Below are 26,713 nucleotides of genomic sequence, written 5' to 3' on the forward strand. Positions count from 1 at the left end.
AACAATTCAGGAGCGATTGGCTTCTAGTCTTTCTATATGCCATTGCGGTGTTTCTGCAGCTCTCGATGAAGACGCATTTGCTGAAGCCGTGATTCTCGTTCTCTTCCCGTTTCTGCGGCTCTAGACGTAGATGCCCTTTCGAAAACAAATTTTATTTGAATAAAACCGTTATTTTTTATTAAAAGTGGAGAGTTATTCAAAATATTTTTTTTAATATATTTCATATGGAAATTTCTTATTCATGTACCTAAAATGCAAGAATAACCAAAATTGTTTATCATCGATTGATAATATAAAAGAACTTTTATAGTACCTGACATGTGTTGGAATGTATTCCTTTCTTCGCTTACACCAAATCGTTCGCTTCAGAATACACCACTGTGAATTAAAATATTTAGAATGATGTTAAGCAACGAAATAAAAATTGTCATTGTTTGAACGTTGTGAATAAAAAAAGCATTTATTTCTGAAATTGAAAAAAAAAATTTTTGGTCGATAAATTTTTTTGTTGAAAAAAATAGTTTGGACAAAATAAATTTTTTTTAAATTGTTTTTTTTGCCAAATTTTGTTTCACAATAATCACTGACCTTGTAAGCCTGTAAAACGGAAAATCAAAAATCTGACCATACAGTGTTAACCGCTGGGAAATTCTGAATATTCCCTGAAAATTGCATCAAAATAGGTCCAGCCGTTTTATATATATATAGATGGCATTAGCGGTATAATGTAAAAATTTGATTTTGCCACGCCCCTCAGCCCACAGTCCGAAAATCATACATATATACAGTATTACCCGCTAGGCTATTCTGAAGATTTTTTGTTTTCACTTTTAAGGATGAAAAACTGTAAATAATGCCCTTTGAAAATTGCATCCTTTCATATACTTGAGAACCAAAGATCTGTTCATCCTTTCAGGATGACAATTTTGGATACTCTGTTCTGAAGTGAAGCGTATCCCAGAGGTAGCGTTCTGCATAGATCGAAACAAACAGTAGTCGAACGATGCAAGTTATGAAGCAACATGTGGCTGAGTGTTGTCATGATGGAATATTATGGCTTCATGTCTGTTATTTTGGGCTCCAACGAATCCGATGCTTTCAGTACAGGCTCCCTATGATGGTCTAGTCAGTTTTCAGTAGCTCATAATAGATAAGACCCTTTTACTCCCACCAAATATAGAGAATTAACTTAGTGACATGGATATTTGGCTTTGGTGTCGACTCGTCTGATTAGCCAGGCTTCACATACCATCTCTTATTGTTCGGGTTATCGTAAGAGATCCATTTTTCATCGCATGTAATGATTCGGTGCAAAAATGGTTTTCTTTTACAGAGTTCATGTCTCTTAGATTAAATTCGTATAGTACCCAATTTCGGATTTGCAATAGGTCAAATTTTTTCAGCAAACAAATTTTCAATCTTTATTTAAAAGTATAGTTTGGTGAAGGTTATATAAGATTCGGCACATACGAATATAGCTTTCTGACTTTTCTGGATAATTAAGCTATTTTACTGCTTAGCAGTCATATGCAGTTTTATTAAAAACTTTTTTTAATAACTTACAAAATTACATAACAACCAATTGTTTCGACAATTAACACTTATAAAAAACGCTGACCTAAATATGCAAATCCTTAGTTTAATTTTCCACCACATTTCTATATTCATATTTAGAAACTAATTGTTATTGTTTGCACTAAATCCTTTAACTTCATAACAAACATTAATTTATATTTTATAATTACAGAAATTTAACACAATTTCTACCCTCTTCTAAAAAAGAAAACAGCACTTGAAGCAGCCAAAAAGTATCAGCAGCAACATCATCATCATTAGTGACAAGTGACTAAATAAAAATAAAATAAAACTAAATAAAAAAAATAAACAGAAGCAAGTATAGAAAAAAATTAAGAATTAAAAAGATGCCGTCATCCTCTACCACACAATTACCAACATTTGAAGAAATTTTACAAACTGCCAAAGAGACATTTCGTCAAAATTTTGGCCATGAGCCAGAATTGGCCTGTTGTGCACCGGGACGTGTTAATTTGATTGGTGAACATGTTGATTACAATGATGGTTATGTTTTGCCAATGGTTAGTATAATATTCTTTCTATTGCTTTTCTTTTTTTTTTGGTTTTCATTAAGATTTCAAAATTCACAAACTAATTAGAGAAGCATTAATATAAAGATTTAAATATCAAACAAAGCCTTAGTATTAAAAAAAAAGAAATAGGAACGAAATGACTAATTTCTTTAACCATTAATTTTATTTATTTTTTCTTTCGAAAGGCTTTGCCCATGGTTACGTTGTTTGTGGGAGGCAAAGGTGGTGGCTCATCAGGCAGTGAAGTCGATATAATTACCTGCTGTCCTGGAGCTGATGAACCCAGGCGTAGTAAATTTTCTTTGGCAAATTTACAACCTGGTGATAAACCAAAGTGAGTTTTTGTTTTAAATTTTTTTGAAGTTGTTTAGAATAAGGAGAATTTAAAGGATTTTTAAAATAAATTGGAATTATTTTAATAAGTGCCAATTGAAATCGTTAAATATGTGAATCGATAAGTAATTATTGTGAATTTTAATGACATGCTAAAATTTACTTGAATCATGATTGTCTAGGCGATAACTTGTAAAGAACTCGGCAAGAATTGACAATTTGTGAATTGAAAAGAATTTGTATATAAAACAAAAACAAATTATTAAAATGTTTGAAATTTTATTTTTGCTATCCACATGATTTACAAAATTAGGGCTGTAATTTCTTAGCTAATGTTTAGATTTATTTAAGCCATTAATCGCCAATAGAGTAGGAATCAGACTTTCAGAATATTATCTAGAAATTTTTCACATCCGAAGTGGCCAAATTTTGTCCAATATGTGCTTTAAATTTATAACTTTAAGGGCATTATTCTAAAAGTCAAAGTTCTTCTCTATTTTAGTTCAAAGTTTGAAGTGAAGATATTAAAGTATCCTAAAAATTAAATATCACGAACACGTAAATTAACAATCCATAAAAACAATTTAAAATTAAATTGTGATACAGTCTCTGTTTCCATCCTGGGTAGGCCTAGTATGTCCAGGGACTTCATAAGTCTGCTTCCTTTTAAATCTTCTTTACTACTGAGCTGTTTTGTATCTTTGCGATATTATTGTTAACAGACGAAGCATCTTGTAGAGGATTCGATGAGATAAATCCTTCGGCTCTCGGTCACTTAACGACTTATTATGGTAAAGTAAATTCAACGGATTTCGGTCGACTAACTACTAACGACTAACTATGGAGGTAAATTCTTCAGCTCACTTCATAGTATTAAATATAACGAGCTAGTGAATACAATTCAACTAGATTAGTTTTTACAATCTGTATTATGTTGAGAAATCCTTGTTTTTGATTATTTCTTCAGAGAGTCAATCATCTTCGCGGACAAAGCTTCCTTCGTGGTATAATTTTTAGTCAGTGTTTCGTAATCTACAATTTCCCATAGGTTTCTATAAGAATGCGTTCTGATACTTCAAAACACGTACCTCGTTGGATTGCAACCAGATGGTCACAACGTTAGAGGTGTGTTTTGCTGGAATATCCAATAATAATTTTACATAAAATCTATTAAAATGGATCTGTATCTATATACATTCATAGTATCTTTTATAATATAAATTCGTCCGATAGCTTTCCCTTAAAAATAGTTCTACACCATAATATCGGCAGCACCCAAAACATGACTGTCTCAACTGTGTAATTGGGAGCAGGATTCTTTCCTTTCATACATCTTACGAATTTTCTCTCATCATTTCCTCTTGAATTATATTTGGATTCATTGGAATGTAGAACAGTATTCGATTTCTGTATCGACCAGTTTATATGTTCTTTATTAAATTTTTTTTCGATGCGATACAAAGACAAGTCTCATTTTAAAAACCAGGAGGGAGTGTGAAAGCGCAAATGTTCCTGTAAACAGGCATCTGTTAGTTGACTCCGGTCAAAATTTGAACAAGCTGCGTTATTTAGTTTGTGTTTTACAGCAGACTACCTCGTGACTAGAAGAGAAATTGCAAAAAAAGAATTTCGTCTGTTCGTTAACCATTATTTTTGGAGGTAAAAAATCATCACTCAAAACCAAAGCTAAGCTTGACAAATACTATGGACAAATGTGGTTTAACGAAATTCGCTGTGGCAGTACAATCACGAAAGATGCCGAAATTTCTGTACGCCCAGTTGAGGTCCCTACACCCGTAATAATTGAAAAAAAATCACGATATAGTGTTGGCCGATCGAAGATTCAAATTGTGGAAATTGTGAAAGCCAACGGTATCTTACATGGCTCAGTGGTTTGAATTTTGAATAATCACTTAGGTATTTCCGCAATATGGCTGCCGAATTTGCCCGCAATCAGGTACAGGATGCAGTTTCCATGGAAAAAAATCCATGAATTAGGCTACGAATTGCTCCCTTATTCACCCTATTTTCAGGATTGAGGCCCAAGTGACTATTTCTTGGTTCAAAACCTGAAGAAATGGCTCTGCGAAAAGAGATTTGATTCCAGTGATGAAATCATTTCACAAAATCTCCCCGAAAAATCTTATATTTTGGAAGGTATTAATAAATTTGTAGAAACGTTGGACAAAGTGTATAGAGCGATGTGGAAAAATAATATTATTTTTTATCTTTCATACAAAAAGTCACGAACTTTTAAGGCACCATTGAAGACATGTTAGGGCATAGAGGGAAGGACTTAATGGAAGGAAATTTTTGATTGCCAAAATCTATATTGTATATGTTTGGAACCAGCTCTGTATTCGAGATAAAATTTTTGGAAGAAATTGGTTTTTCACCAAAAATGTATGTAAAATATAGAAATTTCAAGTGAATTTTTGGGAAATAGAAGTAGCCTGGGACTAGTAGTTTCAAAACTATATTGTATATGTCTGGAACCAGCTCTGTATTCGAGATATATTTTTTTAAGTAGAACCAGAGTTATGGACCAAAATGTAAGAAACACTACAAAAAAGTCTTTAAATATATTGCAGATAATACCATGAACTTTTGCAAAAGTCGTTGCAATGACAAAAGGTCAAGCTCTGTTGAAAATGGTAGTAATCGATTGATAATTTCTTCCAGCTCGCATACAAATTTCTTCCCGGAATATGGCTCTCTAACAATGACCTTTTCCCATTTTTCTTGACACATATTAATTCCGAGCCAACTACATATTTTGAGGCCAAGAACGAATCAAGTCAATATCGGATTTTCTGATCCAAAGTGATGCATATCCCAGAGAGAGCGATCTTCATCGATCGAAAGTAATAGTAGTTGGACGGCGCAATGTCAGGACTATAAGGCGGATGAGGTTAACATTCCCAAGCAACACAGTTTTGATGAGCAATCGGTGTGCTTCAGCGGAACTTTTTCTTAAATTAAAGAAATAAAGTAAAACTCGTAGCTGTTTACACTGTAATGTTCAATATCTAATTAAGAATAAATGGCAGATATGTACCCTTCAAAATGACATATAAGGTATTAAAAATAAAAACCGCGTTCAAAAGATACTAAATCCCGCACTTTTAAGTCATACACCCAATTAAATGAAACAACAAAGCAATTTTTTTTATTTGGAGCGGTCGATATTTGCCGATACCGTCATATAACAATGACTTAAATACGCAGTAATCTCTTTTTGCATACAAAACTGCAATTTAAAACAAGTAAGAAAGTATGGTCGGTCAAGCCCGACCATATAATACCCTACACCAAGTAAATGAGTAAAAATATTTTTCTTTTAAGATTTCAATAATTTATATTTTTGAGTGATTTTTGGAAGTGGGCCTTATATGGGAGCTATGACCAATTATGGACCGATCACCATAAAATTAGGTCGTGTGATTTATGTCTATATTAAAGTTAACTATGTTGAATTTTATGTCTTTACCAACATTTTTAAGCGATTTATGCACGTTAAAGTGATTTTCGGAAGCGGGTCTATATGGGAGCTATGACTAATTATGGACCGATCGTAACAAAATTTGGTGACATGAATTTTGTATATATAAAACTTATTTGGTGCGAAATTTGTGTAGAGACATAGATAAATTAAACATTTATGACCGATAAAGTACAATTTGTATGGGGGCTAGGTGAAATAATGGACCGATTTCAGCCAGTTTCAATAGGCTTGGTCCTTGGGCAAAAGTAATATGTACCAAATTTGATCGAAATATCTTCAAAATTGCGACCTGTACTCTGCGCACAAGGTTTACATAGACAGCCAGCCAGCCAGCCAACCAGACGGACGGGCATCGTTTAATCGACTCAGAAAGTGATTCTAAGTCGATCGGTATACTTTAAGGTGGGTGTTAGACTAATATTTTTTGGCGTTACAAACATCTGCACAAACGCATTATACCCTCCCCACTATGGTGGCGTAGGGTATAAATACCGCTTCAAGATCTCTCCACAGGGCTTTATATCTTACAATATTTTAAATTAAAAAATGTTTACTGGGTGCAACTTTAATCAAAGATAATCTCTCTCTCTCATTTGACTACAACCCTCAGCGAGTGTAACACAAACACCGACAAAAAAAAACGTCAGCTTCATTATCCTAAATGATGTCCCACAAAACGTCCTCCAATTTACGTTTAAAATTTTAGTTTTAACAGGATAAATTATGCATGCATAGAATAAACTTAATCATTGACTGAGATGGAAGACAAACTACCAAAAAAAAAAATAGGAAAAAATTGTACGCGAATTTTACATTTATTCCCTTATCTACTTTAAGCATTTCTCGTTTTATTTTTTTCTAACTTGTGTGTGGACTATTTAAAAGTTTTGCATTACTTAGGAATCGCTCTAAGCGTTCATCACCTGTCTTACTTTGCCATGGAAAAAATAACAAGAGCAGCGGAAGAAACCAAAAAGACATGCAAAATAAACAATAGTTTTTTGTTGCCCCAAAACTTCTGTTTGAAAGTCTTTGAGCACAAGTAACGTTTTGCAATTGTGAAAAACTTGGATGGTTTTTAGTTTTTTTTTCCTTTCTGTTGATGCGTCCAGTTGTCATGCTTGTGTAAGTCAAGGCACTGTCTGTGTATGTTTGTAGGTGAGACCGTCTATTAGCCGGTGCGTCTGTGTTGTATTTCACTTCACTTCCTTGTTAATATCAATGTTCTTACACATTTTCCATTTGTTTTTTTGGAACTTACTTAACATTTTTGGCTTTTCTTAGTAAATAGACGACTTGCTGCTGTTGGTTGTTCTTTTTGCTATGTTGGTTGCCTTCAACTGACATTTGCATTTTATATAAACGTTCAGACAAACAGTTGCATACACAGTTTACTACAGATGTACAAATATAAAGTCTCATGCAGCGTTGTTCTGAGTTGTTTGCCAGGTTCCTAAATGTTGACTTCCTTATATTTTCTTGGTTGAATTGTTTGGACAAGTGATTGTTTTTGAAGGAACAACTAAAAATAAACCTCATGTTTTTATATTGCAGACTTAAACTTGTCTAGAGTAAAAAAAGAAGAAACCAAGAAACTATACAGCGAGAAATAATAATGATATTAACAAGAGTTTTATGGGTTTATAGTGATTCCCGGAAGTGGACCATACATGGAAGCTATGGCGAATTATGTACTGATCTGTGTCAAATTTTGTTTCAATATATATCACATACTTTGTTTTATTTAATTTTAAAGATATAAAGCACTTAATGAAAGACCCTTTATATGCCCATCTGAGGGTCTACCCTCTAAAACCTCGAATTGTCTTTGCCCCATTATTCTCAATGAAATTATGAAAACTTTGTTTTATAAGTCTTTAATAAAATATAAATTTCATTATAAATAACAGCTTAAATTCTTTACCCCCTTTTTCGAACTGAAGTACCAAATAAAATAAATGATATAGAATTTAACAGAAAATTAATAGCCAATGTCAATATTTGATTAACTTTCAGTATAAAGTGTCATTTTTCAAATATTATATATATTCAATAGCCTTTTTGTTTTGTGTTATCTCTTTATTTTTTTGCATCTATTTACCTTTGTTCTTTAAAACAAAAAGTTTTATATATTTTGTTAAGTGTATTTATCATTCATAGTTCTGTAAACAAATATGAAGAACTATGATTTATCAGGCAACTATTGTTTGGTTTGTAACAAGCCAAACCGAACCAAACCAAAAACAAACAACTGACCCCAAAGGTCCGAAAAATAATCAGATAAAAATACAGTTAACTACGATTCTCCGACACGCTCACCCCGTATACATAACTATTTATTTAAACATACTGGACAGAGTGAACACAGATTTTGGGGACAAATGTAATTCAGTAAATAAATATTTTTCTAAATTTGTATTATTAATTTAAAACAAAAATTGAAAACTTAGGGTATTCAATTAATCGGGTTTCTAGTTTAATAGGTTTTTTTTTTTCATTACTCCTCTTGGGAACATATGGCTTCCGCAAAGCATCTCTATCTTACACGATTTGTTGCAGTTGTTTTCGCATCTTCCCATGTAAGATTGCACTGTCCTAGATCTTGTAGTATAATGCGTCTCCATGTATTCTTTGGACGACCACGGCTTCTTGAACCCTGAGGGTTCCACTCTAGCGCCATCCTTGTTATACTGTCAGGATTCTTTCTGATAGTATGGCCGATCCACCTCCATTTCCTACGTTTTATTTGTGTTAGTATGGGTTCCTCGTTGGTGAGGTTCCAGAGATCCGTATTGCTGATGTTGTTAGGCCAGATTCTGAGGCACTTGTTAATGAATACCTGTAGTTTTTGCGTGATGGTGTTCGATAATATCTAAGCTTCACTTCCGTACAGCAGAGTATACTTTACACATGCGTTGAATATTCTAAGCTTGGTACGTCTGAATATTTGCGAGCAGGCCTTGTAGCATGATGTTATCGGTGCTAACGTTGTTGATTCTCATAGCTTTGATTTTCTTGATATTTATCTCAAGTCCAACATTGCGTGCTAATCTCTCCAAATCAGCATTTAATCAGTTAACCGAGCAAATAATTAATCGGTGTTTAGATTTATTCGGTTAATAATCGGTTAATTTAAAATTATTCGATTAACCGAATAATGTCTATTTTAATTTTAAATTGAAAATACAACCACGAATTTTGTGTACAAAAACATAAAAACAAACAAAACATAGGATTTTAGTGAGATCTTCTGAAAAAATCTTTTAAAAAATGAATAAAATTTATTTTTTTCCTTTTAAACGATTGTTATACCCTACACCACCATAGTGGGGAGGGTGTAATGCGTTTGTGCAGATGTTTGTAACGCCCAAAAATATTAGTCTAACACACACCTTAAAGTATACCGATCGACTTAGAATCACTTTCTGAGTCGATTAAACGATGTCCGTCCGTCCGTCTGGTCGGCTGACTGTCCATGTAAACCTTGTGCGCAGAGTACAGGTCGCAATTTTGAAGATATTTCGATGAAATTTGGAACATATTATTTTTTCGGCTCAAGGACCAAGCCTATTGAAACTGGCTGAAATCGGTCAATTATTTCACCTAGCCGCCATACAAATGTCCTCCCGAAATTTAACTTTATTGGTCATAGATATTTAATTTATATCTCCACAAATTCCGGTCCAAATAAGTTTTATATACACAAAATTCATGTCACCAAATTTTGTTACGTTCGGCCCATAATTAGTCATAGCTCCCAAATTGCCCGCTTCCGAAAATCACTTTAACGTGCATAAATCGCTTACAAATGTTGGTATACACACGAAATTTAACATAGTTAACTTTAATATAGATATAAATCACACGACCTAATTCCATGGTGATCCGTCCATAATTGGTCATAGCCCCCATATAAGGCCCACTTCCGAAAATCACTCAAAAATATAAATTATTGAAATTTTAAATGAAAAATGTTTTTGCTCTTTTACTTAGTGTAGGGTATTATATGGTCGGGTTTGACCGATCATACTTTCTTACTTGTTTTCTTTAGATTTAATTAAACTTGACTTGGAAAAAACTCTCTCGCTATACCATTGGTGTCCTTTTGGGTACTTTTGATAGTTTCGTTAAGTTCTGTACGTGTAAATGCAAACAAAGTTTCAAATACATGTAAATTAAATATGTCGGTTGTTATTCTCACTAAACATTTTTCTTGGATGTTCAAAAAAATATATAATTTTAATTTGAATTGAAATGGAAAAATAAATACAAAAAATATGTTAAAGTGCAAAAACCAGGAATTTCGGTTAATCGACACAAATTAATCGGTTTATTTGTTATTTGAAAATCGGCAATTTTAAATTATTCGAACAGTTAACCGTTCAGAATTAATCGGTTAACCGATTAACGGTTAATCGATTGAATATCCTAGTATCTATATAATTAATCAAATGTCATTTGTTGGTAAGTGCACCAGTTGAGAACGGCTGAACCGATTTTTACATTTTTACAAAGAAAAATTGAGCATGCCCACTTTTTATTCGATATATCCAAAATCGGTGAACGCCTGGACCGACTTGGGTATTTTTTTTTTAAATTTCGCAATGGTCCACAAGCGTTTTTCATTTTCTGATATATGAAATATATCAGAAAATATGTAACCAAAGGCATGACATGACATGGCTGAGTTAGTGCGGAGAATTCCAACGATGAAGTCACGCAATTTCAAACAGGCTGTTATGTTAGCAATAACGAAGCAATTTGGCGCATTTTTTCATTTGTCATTCAGGAAAGACATCCAACTCTTGTTCATTAAGCCGTGTATCTGGAAAATGGTCAAAGAGTGAACTTTACTGAGGAGAATGTATTCAACGAGTTGATCGACCGCAACATTGACCAGATTTGGCCGAACGCTGCTATACTACGAAATGCTAAGATATTATACTTGGAAAGAAATTCAACGGCGGACAGAAGAAAATCCAGTTACAGGTATCCCCCATTTATTTTTCACTAATGTCTTAGGTCGCATTTACACAGTATATTCAAGAAACGATAAGTGTTTCTATTTGCGTTTGCTATTAGTCAGCGTTCATGGCCCAACATCATTCCAAGAGTTGTGAGCTATAAATGATGAATTGGTGACACTTATGGAGAAGCGTATCAATGCTTGCGATTATTAGAGAATGACTGTCATTGGGAATACACCCTCGGATATGCTGAGCTTTCGTCAAGTGCTCATCCAATACGAACCTTCTTTTTCGATAATTTACAATGAGGACATGTGCTTTATGATCAAGAGTTGCATCGCCGAAAAATATGTGATGGCGATACCTTGAGGAAATCAGTTCGTACAATTGTTTCACTGTTGAATCGACAAAAAAAATATGCGAGTTGGCTTTGAATATGCAAATCAATGAAAATCTAACATGCAACATTTCCAAGAACAGTGCGATGGACAAAGTTTTGCAGCAAAGCAAACCGATCGTACAATGGCGATCTTTGGAGGAATTTGACAAAACGAAACAATCAAAACCGGTTTGGTGGTGCAATGATTCTGGTGGCAGGTGATTTTCGGCAAACAAGAGTAGTGCTTCCACCGTCAATGCCAGCCGATGAACTTAATGTATGTTTGAAGTCGTTCGTTTTGTGGACACAAGTCAAGAAACGATCAATCTGGAGAAGTACTTTCCAAACAATTGCTGGACATTGGTTACGGCGAAACTCCGGGTTGACATTTCAACCGGGTGCATTCAACTTCCCGTGGCTTTCTGCCAGTTCAACGAATCAAATTCTGAACTCATTTGAATGGTGTCTCCAAATATTGCACACACTTTTAATTGGTTGAGCGAATTTTGATGAGAAAAACATTGTTGTCGACGAATTGAATTTTTAAGATTCAAAGTGAAAGTGCTGTCGAATTGATGACGTACAAATCGGTGAATTCCGTTACTTCCCAAGAGGATGTCGTCAACTATTAAACTCGCTGGAATTACCCATATTACCACCTCACAATCTACAACTGAAAGTCGGATCGGTAATCATAATATTACGAAACATAAACCAATCACTTGTTTGTAATGGAAAGGAAAACTTGTTTTGATACCACGAATCCCAGTGGCTCCGACCGATATGCCATTCGGTTTTAACCGCTTGCAGTTTCCGGTACGGCTTGCAATGGCAAATAAAAAATCTCAAGGGCAGTCATTTTTGCGGCATTAACCTTGAAAATCCATTCTTCTCGTATGGTCAATTGTATGTCGTATGTTCCCGTGTTGGAATACCATCAGCATTATTTTTTTACGCGACAGACAACAAAGCAAAGAAATTTCGAGTATCATAGAGCAATGCAATGAACGAAATTATTATATCACAGCAAAGCAATCGAAAAAAGTATTGCTTTATTTTAATTGGTTACCGAACATTGATGTTTCAATCAAAGTAAAAATAGAACACTATATGATTCACTGTATCCGCTACTGTATAGAAAATCGGCTGATATATAAGCAAAAAACCGCCACAATCTAGATTTTTTTCAACAAAAATTATTTTTTCACCCAAATTAGTTTTCACCAAAAATTGTTACTTAAAGTATTCTTTGGTGAAGGGCATATACAATTCGATACAGCCGAATATAGCACTCTTGTTTGAATATTCTGAAAAATAAAATACAATAAATGTTGATATATTCTTTGTGTGAATATGTATCTGTCCCTCTGTAAGTCTGCAAACAGAAGCAGCAAACAAACACCCCCACAAACGAAAATCACAAACAAACAAAAGTTTTGTTTTGTAAGGAACAAACCAACAAACAAACATTTATCCAACAAAGTGTCGAGGAACAAAGTTTACAGGTAAACTTTGCTTTTTTTCAGCTTTTGTTAGTTTCTTTTTTTGGGGGGAGAAAAAAAAGCAAAATTTTGGATTCGAACTGAAATACAACTGGAAACCTCAAAAAAAAAGAAACTTAGCACTAAATGACTGAAAGAATGATAGGGAAACAAGTAAAAAACGAATGTAGTTTTTGTTTGTTTTATTCTATGGGTTATTGTAGTTGCTAGTTTACACTTTAAAGTGGGCATTTAATAAACTTTTTATTTTACATTTTGTTGGGGAAATTTTCATCTTTGCTGAAATACTCGTAATAGTAGGCATTAAGTTAAATGAAAATATTTTACTGCTTTAGCTACAACTTTGTATAATTGTACATGTTCTGTTTTTTTTTTTGTATTTATTTGTAATGTTGCTGTTAATTTTCCAGATGGTCAAACTATATAAAAGGTGTAATTCATAGTTTCATGGAAACGGTTGGTGTTACTGGTAGCGGTGGAACAACTAGTGGTAATATATTCATGGGTTTTAATGCGGTCATTGTGAGTAATGTGCCAGTTGGGGCTGGTTTATCGTCCAGCGCTGCCATTGAAGTGGCCACATTGACATTTCTAGAACATTTTACCGGTCACAAGGTGGAAAGGTAAGTAGTAAGTTATTTCCTTGCTAGTTGTTGTATTTTAACAATACAATACAATGCGAATAAAAATGTTTATTTTTTCCAGCAGCCACAAATGAAAATATAAAAATACTTTTTCTTTTATATTACAAGTACAAGTATTTTCTGGTATATTAAAATGACCAGTTTTATATTTTCATTTTTATTTTTAATTTCTTGTTTATTATTTGAAATTTTTCATTTTATTTTAGTGCTGCCAAGCGTGCCCTGATTTGCCAGGCAGCTGAGCATAAATTTGTTGGTATGCCCTGCGGCATCATGGATCAAATGATTTCAGTGGCTGGACAAAAGGATCATGCCTTAATGTTAGATTGTCGGTAAGTTTTAAATGCTTGAGAGCATATTTTAATGTGTAGTTGGGTAAAGTTTTATTGTTTTTTAGTAATTATAAGGATGTCATTAAATGTGGTTATGGATTTAAAAGTAATTAAGTGTTTTAGGCAACAAGAAGTAAATTTAAAAGACTTTTTTGTGGCACAAATTCTGTCATTATTTTGCAGCACGCGGAGCAGCTTACAGGAGTTTTTAAATCTAGATCAGTGGTCTGTAAATAATAAATATGCTGGTTCCCCAATAGGTTTTTCTCCTCTGGTGTGTATCAAAAGCCGGCTTCAGTCAGAAAATATTACTTTTACTGCAGATATGTTACGAAATATTTCGTAAAACTTATTCTGCCTGCAATGCATGAAATCTTAACTAAGCGAAGCTGGTTTTTGATACACATCAGGGGAGAAAACCTTAGCCCCAGGCCGAAGTCCTGCACTGCAAGAAATCTTTACTGAGCAAAACTGTTTTTCCTACATTCGACAGGAGAAAACCTTTGAGCTATAGATTTCGTTATATATTAACGACTTTCCCTCACATTCTGGTTGTGAAATGTCGCACATTGGGGCCGAATCAAAATTTTTTGGAAATAAATCTGGCATTTCTAAACGGCTGGTCCGATCGAGATAAATGTTGACTTTGGTGTAGACAAGGAGTGTTTGAGTTTATGTTATTAAAACGGACCTTACAAATTCACCAGCGGCGGCGCTATGAGGGCTCAAAGTAGGGTACCTTTGACATTTACATTTTTAAATATTTGCTATTTATTTGTTTCTCATCCGATTTCAAAGATTTTTATATTTTTGGAAAGCGCTCAGCTTGTGTGTGCTATTTATCTATTATAATTTCCAAGTTATAGGCATTTCAAAATTAAAATTTTTAAATTTTGCCACACCTTGGTCCTCGTTTTTAAAAATATAGGGCGTTCTTTTGAACCGAATTGAATCAAATTTTCTACGTTAGGTAGAGAACTAAATTACCAATTATATACCATAGATTTCAGATCAATATCTATTGTGGATATAAAAATAAACTATTTTCAATTTAAAAATTAAAAAAAATATTAGACTTTTGCTGCTTTTTGGGCGAAAAAGTGACTTAAATCTTTTTTTATTTAAAATAAAATTCTCTTTAAGAACATATAACAGTTTTATGTGTTACTATAACGTATCTTTACGAAAAATATTTTGGTTTAAAAAACATGTCCTATCTTTCGAATATGTCGGCATTACGCCCTTCAGAATTTGACCTATTTTTTATAAAAATTTAAATTTTGGGCCACATGTTCTAAAATCCCAAAGCAGAGAACAGAAAACAGAAAGCAGTTCTGGTAACCTTGATGTGTTTCCTATTTATCCTTAAAGGATTTTCCTAGTCCCAACGAAATGTGGACCATATGGGCAAAATGGAAAAAAATACCATTTTTGGGATTTTCGCTGCAATTTTTAGGAATTGCGGGTTTCCCATTGACCTTTTGAAAAGTGTTTTTACTCTTTGTTATCTAGAATAACAAACTTTGAAAATTTCATTGAGTTTTGTTAATAAATAAAGATTTTATTACATATTTCTGCCCCACTGTGGTTCGGTAAATAATAATTAGGCTTAAGTTTCATCAAAATCGGCCCAAAAATATATAACATTTCGCTATTTTTCCATGAAAAATTCCAAATATTGAAAAATTTGACCTTCTCGATTTAAGGGTTGACGTTTTCCGATTTTAGTAAAACTTTCAGACTATATTTAAAATGACATGGACTATAATATTCTGAAAAGCTTTTACTTAAAAAATCATAACAGTAAAGAAATTCGGCTCATTCGCCAAAATATGGCCAAAAAATTAGTTTTTCACGAAAATCGCTAAATTTAAATCGCAGGAACGGAAAAACTATAGGAGGTATTGACATAATTTTTCAACATTTTTATTCCCTATTATGTTGACAATAAATCCCCAAGTGAAAAAAAATTCTGAAATTTGTTCAACAAAATTTTAAAAATTTGAAATAGGAGTTTTGAAACTGCCGTTAAAAAAATAATTGTTTTTGGTCATACCTGGGAATAGGTTAGCGGTATCCTACGAAGACAAAAACTCATATACAAGTAAATATGTATATATTTTAAGTAAAAATAAGCTCTTATTTTAATATTTCTCAAAATATGTTAATTTTGTTCATACGTTTCTTGTTCCAGTGGCTTGAGACACGCCAGTGGCCTGGCGATTTTTTAATAACTTTAAAAATTTTTATCCAATTTTTGTGTTTTATATCTTATTAGAACAATAATTACGTACACATATCGTTTCTTTTAAACTAAATTGCAAAAGTAATAATTTAATGGCAAAATTTTTACAAAAACTGAAAAAATTGCATTTTTTCCCCTTGTAAATGCACCACAAAACTAAATCGCAAGTCGGCACGGGTTGCAATCATGATAGAAAGACAAAATTTCATATTTAACTATAGTTTTATATATATAAACAAATTAGAGGGTATGCGGTCCGAAATTCCAAAAAAAAATATTTTTGGGACACTCTAACCTTCAGGTTGTTCAGGTCCTTAAATTTGGACTGCCGACCACTGGTCTAAAATTGTATTCATAACAACTGTGAAATGGATAATTTGGTTCCAAAATATTGTCATGCTAAGTAACTTTCTTTATTACGATAATAATATTTTTGCAATAAACTAAACAAACTTTCTTTATGTATCATAATGACAAAACTTATAAATGGCATTTGACACAACATAACACAATTCAAAATGCAAATCTACTTTCAACCAATTGCATATTTTGTTCTTAACACTGTCATTACTGCCACATTCAAAAAGTACGAGTAGAAAAGTTCAGCCTCTAAAATTCGCTAACAAGAACTTTAAAATATTACTAAGCTGTTGCTGCCACAGCCATCAAAAAGTAAAAATGACAGCAGAAAAAACAAAGATCTTCCAACTGTCAACACACGAAAACAAGTAACAATAAATGTTGTATGGTAAAATTCTGTTCAAAGAATAAAAACCAAAAATGTGCCTTTGTTAGCAGTTTTTTTTTTAAATAAAAAAATTTCGTATAAAACAAATACTCGTAATGTTCTTTGCGCGACAGTTGCTAAACAATACAAAACAAACAAGAAAACGAATGGTTGTTGACAGTTTTGAATAAAGCAACAATGCAACTTGCTCATTGCACTAAATGCAAACAACAGCAGCAGTAACAGTACACAACAAATTTGCAACGTTAGAAAAATTCTCAAAAATAAAGAAGTTTTTGTTTTAGTACCCCAAGTAACTATGTGCCATTTTTTTTGTTTGCCAACTCCCTCCTCGAAAAAAAATATAAATATTTTTGCATATTTTTTGCAAATATCTTCAACAAAAAAATGAAAATTTCCTACGACTATATATTCTGCAACAAATTTGTGTATAAAATATGTAAAATATTTTATTTCATTTTGTTGGCTTTTTTTATATTGTTGACATTTTTCTGTATGCCTCAGTTAAGATGCTGTTTTGGTGTTGCATTGTTACTGTTGCTGTCGTATTGCTTTTTGTTGTTTCTTTAGCATTTTTGGTAAGAAAATCATACATTTCATCTTTATAACTCCTTCTTGTGACTGAGACTATTACTAGTTTATATTGCTCATATCATAACATAAGCTTTAAAGTATCATAATAATAAATACTGCAAGACAGTGCAGTTCGGATATGATGCATTTTAGGAACTATCATTAGAGGGAAAAAAATATGAAATTTCAGTATCAATGAGTGCAAGGTCAAATTGGAATGTATTTGTCAATCGTATCAACTTTCAAAGATTGGAAGCCGCTATTGGAAGACCATTTAATTCCCTTCGCTGATTCTTTTAAAATATCAAGAATTTTTTCTCTTGAGGCTGATAGCCATGAAACTTTAAGAGATTTATGCACATTAAAAATTTTATCGGAAGTGGGCCTTGCATGGTAGCTATAACTAATTGTGGACAGATCCATTTCGGTGTTGTGAATTATTTCAATACTAGCTTGACCCGGTGCGCTTCGCTACCCCTGTCGTAGTAAAATAAAAAATAAATGAAAGGATTTTATAAAAAAAACAAGTAAGAGGGCTATATTCGGCTGTGCCGAATCTTATATACCCTTCACCAAATTATACATAAAAATACTTTTTTAAATATTTTTATTTAAACAAAATTAAATTTTTTTTATTTAATTGTTTTTAAAAAATTTGTTTTCAAATAGTTTTTAAAATTTTTTTTCCAAATTATTTTAAATTTTTTTTAAAAAAGTTATTCCCAATTTTTTTTTTTAATTTTTAAAAATTTTTTTTTTGGAAAAATAATTAATGAAAAAAAAAAATTTTTGATGAAAAAAAAATTCGGATTACAAAATATTTTTCCCGATTTTTACCCATTGTAGGTCCAACTTACTATAGCCTTATCTACATCGTTGCAATGGACTTTGAAATATCTATCATTAGATATCTATATTGTCTATTATTAATTATTAGTAATCCAGATATAAATCAAAACTAAGGCAAAAATCTAGGTTGTCCCAGTTTTCCTTATATCTCAGCCATTTATGGACCGATTTTGTCGATTTTAAATAGTACCCGATCCGGAAGAATTCCCGACATATTGTTGTATGAATCTTGTATTTAAGTTATTAGAATTTTTGCCCTAAAGTTGAATTTTACATACAAAATAGGCGATTTTTAAATGGACCTGGTCCCCACGTTATCAAAAATTATAATTTTTTTTTTCATTTATAATATTTGATGTAAAGTTAGTTTTTCAAAAAGTTCAAATTAATTATACATCCTCTTAGAATTTTTTTAGATAACTTAAAAAGAACAAAAGTACTTTTTTCCAAAAAATATAGCAAAAAATCGCATTTTTTAAATTTTTTAAATTCAAATGCCTGTAACTTTGGACCCAGTAATGATTTTTAAACAATTCTTTCTTTATTTGATATATATATTTGTTGTTAAACCTATAAATGGAGAAAATGGGGAATTTTTGGAACCGCGGTCATCAAAAAACTGGAGTAGGGTGGGTAAAAATGTTGAAAATTTAATTTTCAAATGCGAATATCTCCTTAGCTGTAAGAGATAATTGATATCTTGACGAGGTTTATGTAGAGCTCGATGAGAAGATTCCATATACGTAATTTTTTTGAAATCGGAAGAAATAGGATAATTTTTAAAATTGAACATACCCGAGGCGTCCTACATTGGGGATCCCTGGCCCCGCTCCTGGTGGGCCCATGAGATCCAAATTCAAAACTTAAACTCAGCAACTCCACCTCTTTCCGCATGTGAAATTTCATTCAAATCGGACTAAGCCTTTAGATTTATTTCCTTCTTTTTTTATTCTCATACCACTGTGCGGCAGTTTCAAAACTCCAATTCCAAATTTTTAAAAATTTTGTTAAACAAATTTCAGAATTTTTTGATCATCACATGAGGATTTATTTACAACATAATATGGAATAAAAATGTGAAAAAATATGTCATTATCTCCTATAGTTTTTCCGTACCTGCGATATAAATTTTGCGATTTTCGAGAAAAACTAATTCTTTGGCCATATTTTGGCGAATGAACCCAATTTCCTTACTGTTATTAATTTTAAATAAAATCTGTTCAGAATATTATAGTCCAGGTAATTTTAAATATAGTCTGAAAGATTACCTTAAATCGTGAAGGTCACAGGTCAAATTTTTCAATATTTGGAATTTCTAATGGAAAGATAGCGAAATGTTATATATTTTTTGGCCACGGGGTACCGCACAGTACTCTGTTCTATAGACAAAAGTCGAAAATAAATGTTTCTTCCAAATTTTAATAAGATATATACATATAATTTGAAAGCTAAGAAGACAACTAATATACGTATCCAAAAATTATTTTGATATGACCATATTTATTATTGAGAGAAGGCTCTAAAGTCAGAAAATTTTTCAGGGAAACGGAAGTGCTTTTGAAGATAGATTTGCAAAAAATATTATAAAAATTTAGGTTTTTAAAAAAATGATTTTTGGTTTAATATTTTAAATAACTATGTATACGTTCAATTACCAAAAAACAATTTGTTGTGAAATTTCACTCCTAGAATGTTTTTACATAGCTTTAAAAAATGCATATAAAAAATTAAAAAATATCTCACTTTGGTGGAAAATATAAACAAAGTGTGTAAAATGTAGTATTTTTTTGTTATTGCTTTTTATAGTTAATACATTTATTTATTAAAAATAAAAATTAAATTAACGGAATTTTTGCCGCATCTTTGAAATAAATTATTTTTAAAAATGCTTATTATGGTTAATTTTAGTATAAAATGTTAATTATATCCCAAATTGAAAATTAAATTAAATCATTTCAATTGTACAAATTATGTATTTAAAATTTTGAATAAATTTTCTTTAAAAATTTGTCCTTTTTTTTATTTTCAATAATTGGTTCATTGGAGTTGCTAAGTATTGTTTGTAATATTTCTGGTTTTTGTCACTTAAAAAAAATATTCTATAATTTTGGAATTTTGTTATAATTGTTCTCGATATTAATATTGATTTTTGAATAATAAGTGATGATGTTGTTTGACAACATTTTAGTAAAATTAGTGTATTGAAGATCGTTGAACTTCTTACAAAATATTTTTTTTATCAATATGGTTGTTTTAAAACATTTAGACTTGACTGAGTGCTGGTTTCAGTATCTTCAAGTAAAAGAATAATAAAAATATATAAATTTGTAAGAGAAAAAATTGGTAATGTACAGTAGCCCAAGAAAGTCAACATACAGTAAAAATTATTGTGTTACTTTAATTTAAAGCAGTTTTTTTATGAGATATACATATAGTAATACATGTCTTATGTCGATTTTAGCAAAAAAACAATTCAAATAACGCCCAAAAGTTCATCGTTATTAGTGTTATTGGTTCTGAGTAAAATAACGAAAAATTTATTCTCGGTCATGGGTGGGCGAGGCTATTATGTTTCATAATATTTTGAACATTAAAGCCCAAAAAACCAAAAAAATTATTTCGTTATTTGGCTCAGAATCAATAATTCTAATAACGATGAACTTTTGGGCGTTATTTGAATTGGTTTTTTGAATAACGGTGAAATTTTGGACGTGATAGGAAATGTTGATAAACCCGAATTAAGTGATGTTGTTTTAATTTTTTTTATATGAATTTATTTTTTAAACCAATACATTTCATTACTTTTAACTTACAAATGCAGCTTTCAACGAAAGAAATTTAATTTGAATTCCTGTATGTAGACTTTATTGGGCTACTGTATGTACTTTAAACTTTTTTAATACGCGTATAAATTCAGTAAACAGTGCTATTATAAATGTCATTAATAAAATTAAAAACAATCCTTAATTATAAATTAAGAAATAAAAATCACTGAATATGAATTTTTAATTTACCGTTTTTAGAATTAGCAAATTTGAGACTAATACATATACCCTTGTACATTATTTAAAAAAAAATTTATATTTCCAATAAATAACTTTTATAATTATTACCATTTATTTTGCAATTGAAAATTATATAAATTAAGTTAATTATCTCAAGAATATTCAAAACATAGTATTTCGATTTGTATAAAATCGTCGAACGAATTTTATATAAATTAGGCTTATATGGAAGTAAAAGGAGTCCTTGTCTTTAAGGTTAAATTTGTCATACAATGAAACACCTTAATTCTAGAGAAAACTGAAAATGTGAGATATTTTAATCAATATTTTAGTTAAAACGTAATTTTTAATATTCAGGATATATGGCAGGTAGGCAAGTCCTTCATCCGAATTTGCTGAAAATTTGTATTTTATTTAGCAATGCAAAAGGGTATTAGTGTACCAAATTTCATATCTCTACGAAAGCTCCTTCTACTTTTGTCCATTCGTTATATGGGGACAAAGCACTGTGTACCGTGTCAACAATTCAACAAATTTAATTTTAAGAGACACTCTAGTATACATATATAATTCTGCCATTCCGTTTGTAATTTCCACAATATAATTTTCCGATCCTATAAAGTATATATATTCTGGAGCCTTATAGATAGCGGAGTCGATTAAGGCATGTCCATCTGTCTGTCTGTCCGCCTGTTTGTTGAAATCAATTTTCTGAAGACCCCATATATCTTCGGGACACAAATCTTCAATAATTCTGTCAGACATGCTTTCGAGAAGTTTCCTATTTAAAATCAGCAAAATCGCTCCACAAATGGCTGAGATATGAGGATATGGATTACTAAGTCATTAATATATACAATATGGATATCTAATGATAGATATTTCAAAGACCTTTGCAACGACGTATATAAGACCATAGTACGTTGGACCTACAATGGGTCAAAATCGGAAAAAATATTTTTTAACTCCATTTGTTTTTCACAAAAAAAGAAAAAAAAAATTCAAATTTAAAATACAAAATTTTTTTTTAAAATTTAAAAGAAAAAAATTTTAAAATTAAAAAAAAAAATTTAAAATAACACTCGAAAAAAGTTGTTCCCAAAAAATTAAAAAAACCTTTGAAAAAAAAATAAATATTGTTTACCTAAAAATATTTAATATTTGTATTTTGAAGTGTACTTTGCTGAAGGGTATATAAGCCGAATGTAGCTCTCTTACTTGTTCATTAGTATTTTTTTTTTTTTGAAAATAGAACATTTGGACCATTAATTCAAATAATATTCTTTGAATATGTTCGCCTCAAATGTTAGAATTATATTTTATTTTTTTTATTTTTATATAACGGCAAAAAGTACTCTGTAATGTTTAACCCTTGGAGGTATAATTAGGTCTGTGCAGACCTTTTGCATATAAAAGTGTGTATAACGTTATTGTTTTTCGTGTTAGAGCATTCACATGTCAGGTATTCGTGCCTTGAATGCCAAACAAACAAATTTACACATACTTTTAGGAGACCTGACTATGTATTTCCATACAAATCCCATATAGGTCTGCGCAGACTTGGTTATACTATTTAGCGCAAAAAAAAACCCTATACCTCTGAATGTTAAATATTAGAATAGTTACCAATCATATTAGGCAGCTGTTGCCAAAAAATTTTGAACCAGATTTTCTTTTTTAAAAAGCTTTTTTCAAAATTCTTATTTTTAAAAATTCCTGTTTTTATTTTCTTGTCGGTTTAAAAAACTAAACTGATTTTGACTTTAATTTTGAAAAGCAATATATTTTTATGTTAAAATGAAATACAAAAGAAAAAAGGGGTCTTCCAAAGAGACTTCCGAACTTTGACAGTTGATAGCGACTCATATCCAATTAACTTAACAATTACAGCCATAAAGTCATTAATTGTAGATTCTATAAATAAATAATAATAAATTAGTAAATTTGTTCCCTAGTTCATAATACGCCTATTCTGCTGTCAATACTACTTCATTTCACTGCAAAAATAGCTTATACCACCTTCTCTTTAACCGAAATAAAGTTACTTGTATTTGCATTCTATCTTACTTTATCTATCAAGAAAGAAGTTACCAGAAAATCTGCATATGAGCATAAATAAAAAATATAAAAATACAACCAAAAAAGAAAGACGTTCTTTTGTTTGAATTTCCATAAATTTCAAATTAGATTTGTAATATTATATTCAAATGGATTTTATGGTAGATTGCATTCTGTGGTAGGAAATAAAATAAAAAACTACTAAAAATATCAAAAAGATACACATACGTTTTATACTTTTATAACGTGTAAGTGTAAAAAATAATAAATAAAATTTTACTTGTCTTAAAGTTTTGTATTCCTTTACACACACATATGTTCATGTGTTTATCTTAAAAATTAGTTTTTTTCCAGTAGGTGGTTGGTTGTTATTTATTTTACAAATTAAATTATTCTGTATTTATTCGTATGTGTGATTTGGCTTTCTTATCTAAATATGCATTTGAAAACTAAAATAAATAGTGACAATTATAAATTTATTTCAAGTTTGTTTTTCATGATTTGTTTTTTCCAGGTGTTTTTCAAAATGTACACAGATTTTTGATAATTTAGCAAATTAAGATTGTGGTTAGAGATTTTGTTTGGGTAAGAAATTATTGTTTGTTCATTTGAATTTAAATTGATTAAGATGAATAAGTATAATTTTCTAGTAGTAATTAAATTGCAGATATTGGAGAGCAAATAAAATATGCAGGCCTTTACTCCGGCAAAGAATTTACAAAGACATTACATACATTTACAGTAAAATAAAGTAAAATTATTCATTACACATTTAGTTACTAGATATCTTGTTGAAACGAGCAAGACATATGTATGTATCCACTCATTTATTGATATTCTAGTCTAGATCTGATCTGTAGCAAGTCTATCATTCATTTTATAAATTAAGACAAGAAATCTAAGTTTTTCCATCTGAAATGTTCCAATCAGAAAAAATTTCTTATGAAATAGTACTTTTTGTATAATTATTTTGTTTATAAAAATGGTACCTTTTTCAAAAATATCACTTTTTCTACAAATATGCACTTCTTTTTGTAAGAATTGTACGTTTTTTACAAAATGTACTTTTTCTGAAAATATTACTTTTTGCAACAAATATTGTTTAAATAATGCTTTTTTTCTAAAATATTGTTGTATTAATTTTTTTGAAAGTAGTGCTTCTCTGAAAAACTTTTTGTACAAATTGAAAATTTTATTATTTATGAAATTGTAAGTTGTTTACAAAAAGTAATTTTTTTAATAGTACTTTTCTAATAATTTATTGTTTGGTAAAGACTTTTAGTGAACATTTTATTTTTTATGAGAATTGTGGATTTTATAAACATGGTACTTTTCTGGAAAAAGGTCTTCTTTTTGGAAAAGTACTATTCTGAAAAACAACATCACTCCAGATCAGGCACGGATTCATGTCATTCATTTTTAATAAAGGAACATTTATTTTAAATTTTTCGTTTTTTATATTAAAATTTTCGGTTTAATGGGGTGTGTAATTTCCCTTTTCCACCCTGGATCCACGTTTGCTCCAGATACTGTATATATGTGTCGGATTAGGTTACAATATCAGCTAGTTACACCAGGCGCTGGATTTTTTGTATTGGTCCCTTTGTGATACTCAAAGGATCATGTTAACCCCTTGTGGACCAAGGCTTTAAATCGTTGATAAAGTTTTATTTTTTTTATTAAATATTGAAAATAAGGACTTCAGGAACATCGCTCCGTTCGAGTCCCTGATAAAGCAGGTCAAAGACAGATAAAATTTTTGTTAGTTTCTCTCGTCTTCATAATGATAACTTATACAGAAGTCATTGGAAGGTATGTTTAATTTCCTTGTATGTGAACCAATTAAATAGTGCCCTGTAAGTATGGCTATATGAATCCGTAGCCGATCCCGTAAAAGCCCCGTCGTATATAGACCATATATGTTTCGATATTGAGCAAATAGTCAAATGCAGGTACAGCGGAGTTACCCGGCACCCAGAATAACTGCAGCTTATAATATCTATAAGAGACACCCGACATACATGTAACGATCTTGGTGTCGTGTAAACACTAGAGAGAGATTTAATTGTAGGTTTACTGTCGCTACAAATTCGGATATTCACATTGTGTGTCCCAATACTCTGGACTATCAATCTGAAAGTTGCGGGTTCGATTCCCACCAGAGCCATGCAGACAAGCAAAAGTATTCGAAATTTATATTTGCTGAAAACAAAGTGAATAACCTATAGTATCTCAATCATATATCGCACTTTTGATGGGTGAAATCTCAGTCTCGATTACACTACATCATTGATTCTGATCTTTGAATTTAGGGCCAATTGTATGGTCATGTAGCCGGTAGCCAGTGAAACATACCTAACAAATCACGCTATGGAGTGCTACGTAACGCACCTGTGACCAATAGTACAGAAATTTGAAGGATTATTAGATCTTGCCGCAATATGTGGAGCCATCTACCATACTAGTGCACCATACATTAGTATGGGCTTAACCATGTCGCGTCCCGTTGGCTTATTCCCCAGATAATTACTATGGCAATAGCTGACTTAGATACCCTCGCTAAGATAATCAAGTACTGGAATAGTTTGGAGTGTATAATGATACCCTAGTACTTCGCGCTGTCCGATAATTTGAATTCCACCCCATTAAGTAAAAGGAAATAGCACGAGCTCCGTTTAATCTAGCGGCTAAGTGTACTTAAGGCATTGTGATAGAGTTGACAGGTGTTTCCCAGAAAACAGCCACAGCAACATCATCAACATTCGCAACAGTCTCACACATCATGAAGTCTAATTCCACGAGCAGAAAGTTTCATATGAGTGGCGTAGAACCATTCCCTGATGGTTTCTACTCTAAAAATAATAGCAGTCTCCACGAAAGAGATAATGACTATATTTTTCAGAAGTCTTCCTATGATGCAAACTATTGACTGGTCTATGTTCGAACTGTACAAAGCTGTAAGGACCTACTCGGGATTCATATTGTTGAAGTTCCCTTCAATATCCAAAAAGTCCACAAATGCTGTGTGATTTTTCTACAAATCCCACAAGTGTGTGTTGATCCTAGTTGTTAATGCGGAATGATTGTTCTTTTAGGTTACTTTATATGACTGAAGATCACAAAGTTATATGGAATCCACTTTTATGGAATCTGACTATAAAGTAGTGTTAAAATTTCTGGAACATCAGAAGGGTACTTGCGATGTTTTCTAGTATTTGGGTTCATAGGGAAGTTATTAGTGGATTAGATATCTATTTCTACCCAGAATTCAGCTCACCTCCGGGGATTTAGGTTACTCTAATAATTGTGAATAAACGAGTCTTGGAGCTAGTTATGTTAATATTTCAATCTGATCACCATAGAAGGGATAGGAAAGAGACAGTCGCTTTTTACTTCATTTATAACTCAATTTAATAGAGTTGGTACTGGCGCCAAAGATCGCTTACTGAAATTGATCATTTGGAT

General features: G+C 31.5%; 1 protein-coding gene across 1 annotated transcript in view; it reads left to right on the forward strand.

Moving 5' to 3' along the window:
* LOC135957150 (galactokinase-like) overlaps positions 1-26,713 on the forward strand; it is a 106,738-nt gene that overhangs the window by 3,876 nt on the left and 76,149 nt on the right. The window contains exons 2-5 of the mRNA XM_065507836.1: positions 1,748-2,096; positions 2,294-2,442; positions 13,205-13,417; positions 13,645-13,770. Of these exons, the coding sequence (XP_065363908.1) occupies positions 1,923-2,096; positions 2,294-2,442; positions 13,205-13,417; positions 13,645-13,770 (662 nt within the window). The 5' untranslated portion in view covers positions 1,748-1,922. The remainder of the gene's footprint in view (positions 1-1,747; positions 2,097-2,293; positions 2,443-13,204; positions 13,418-13,644; positions 13,771-26,713) is intronic.

This window comes from Calliphora vicina, chromosome 4 (assembly GCF_958450345.1).
Source record: "Calliphora vicina chromosome 4, idCalVici1.1, whole genome shotgun sequence".
NCBI classification, from domain to species: Eukaryota; Metazoa; Arthropoda; class Insecta; order Diptera; family Calliphoridae; genus Calliphora; species Calliphora vicina.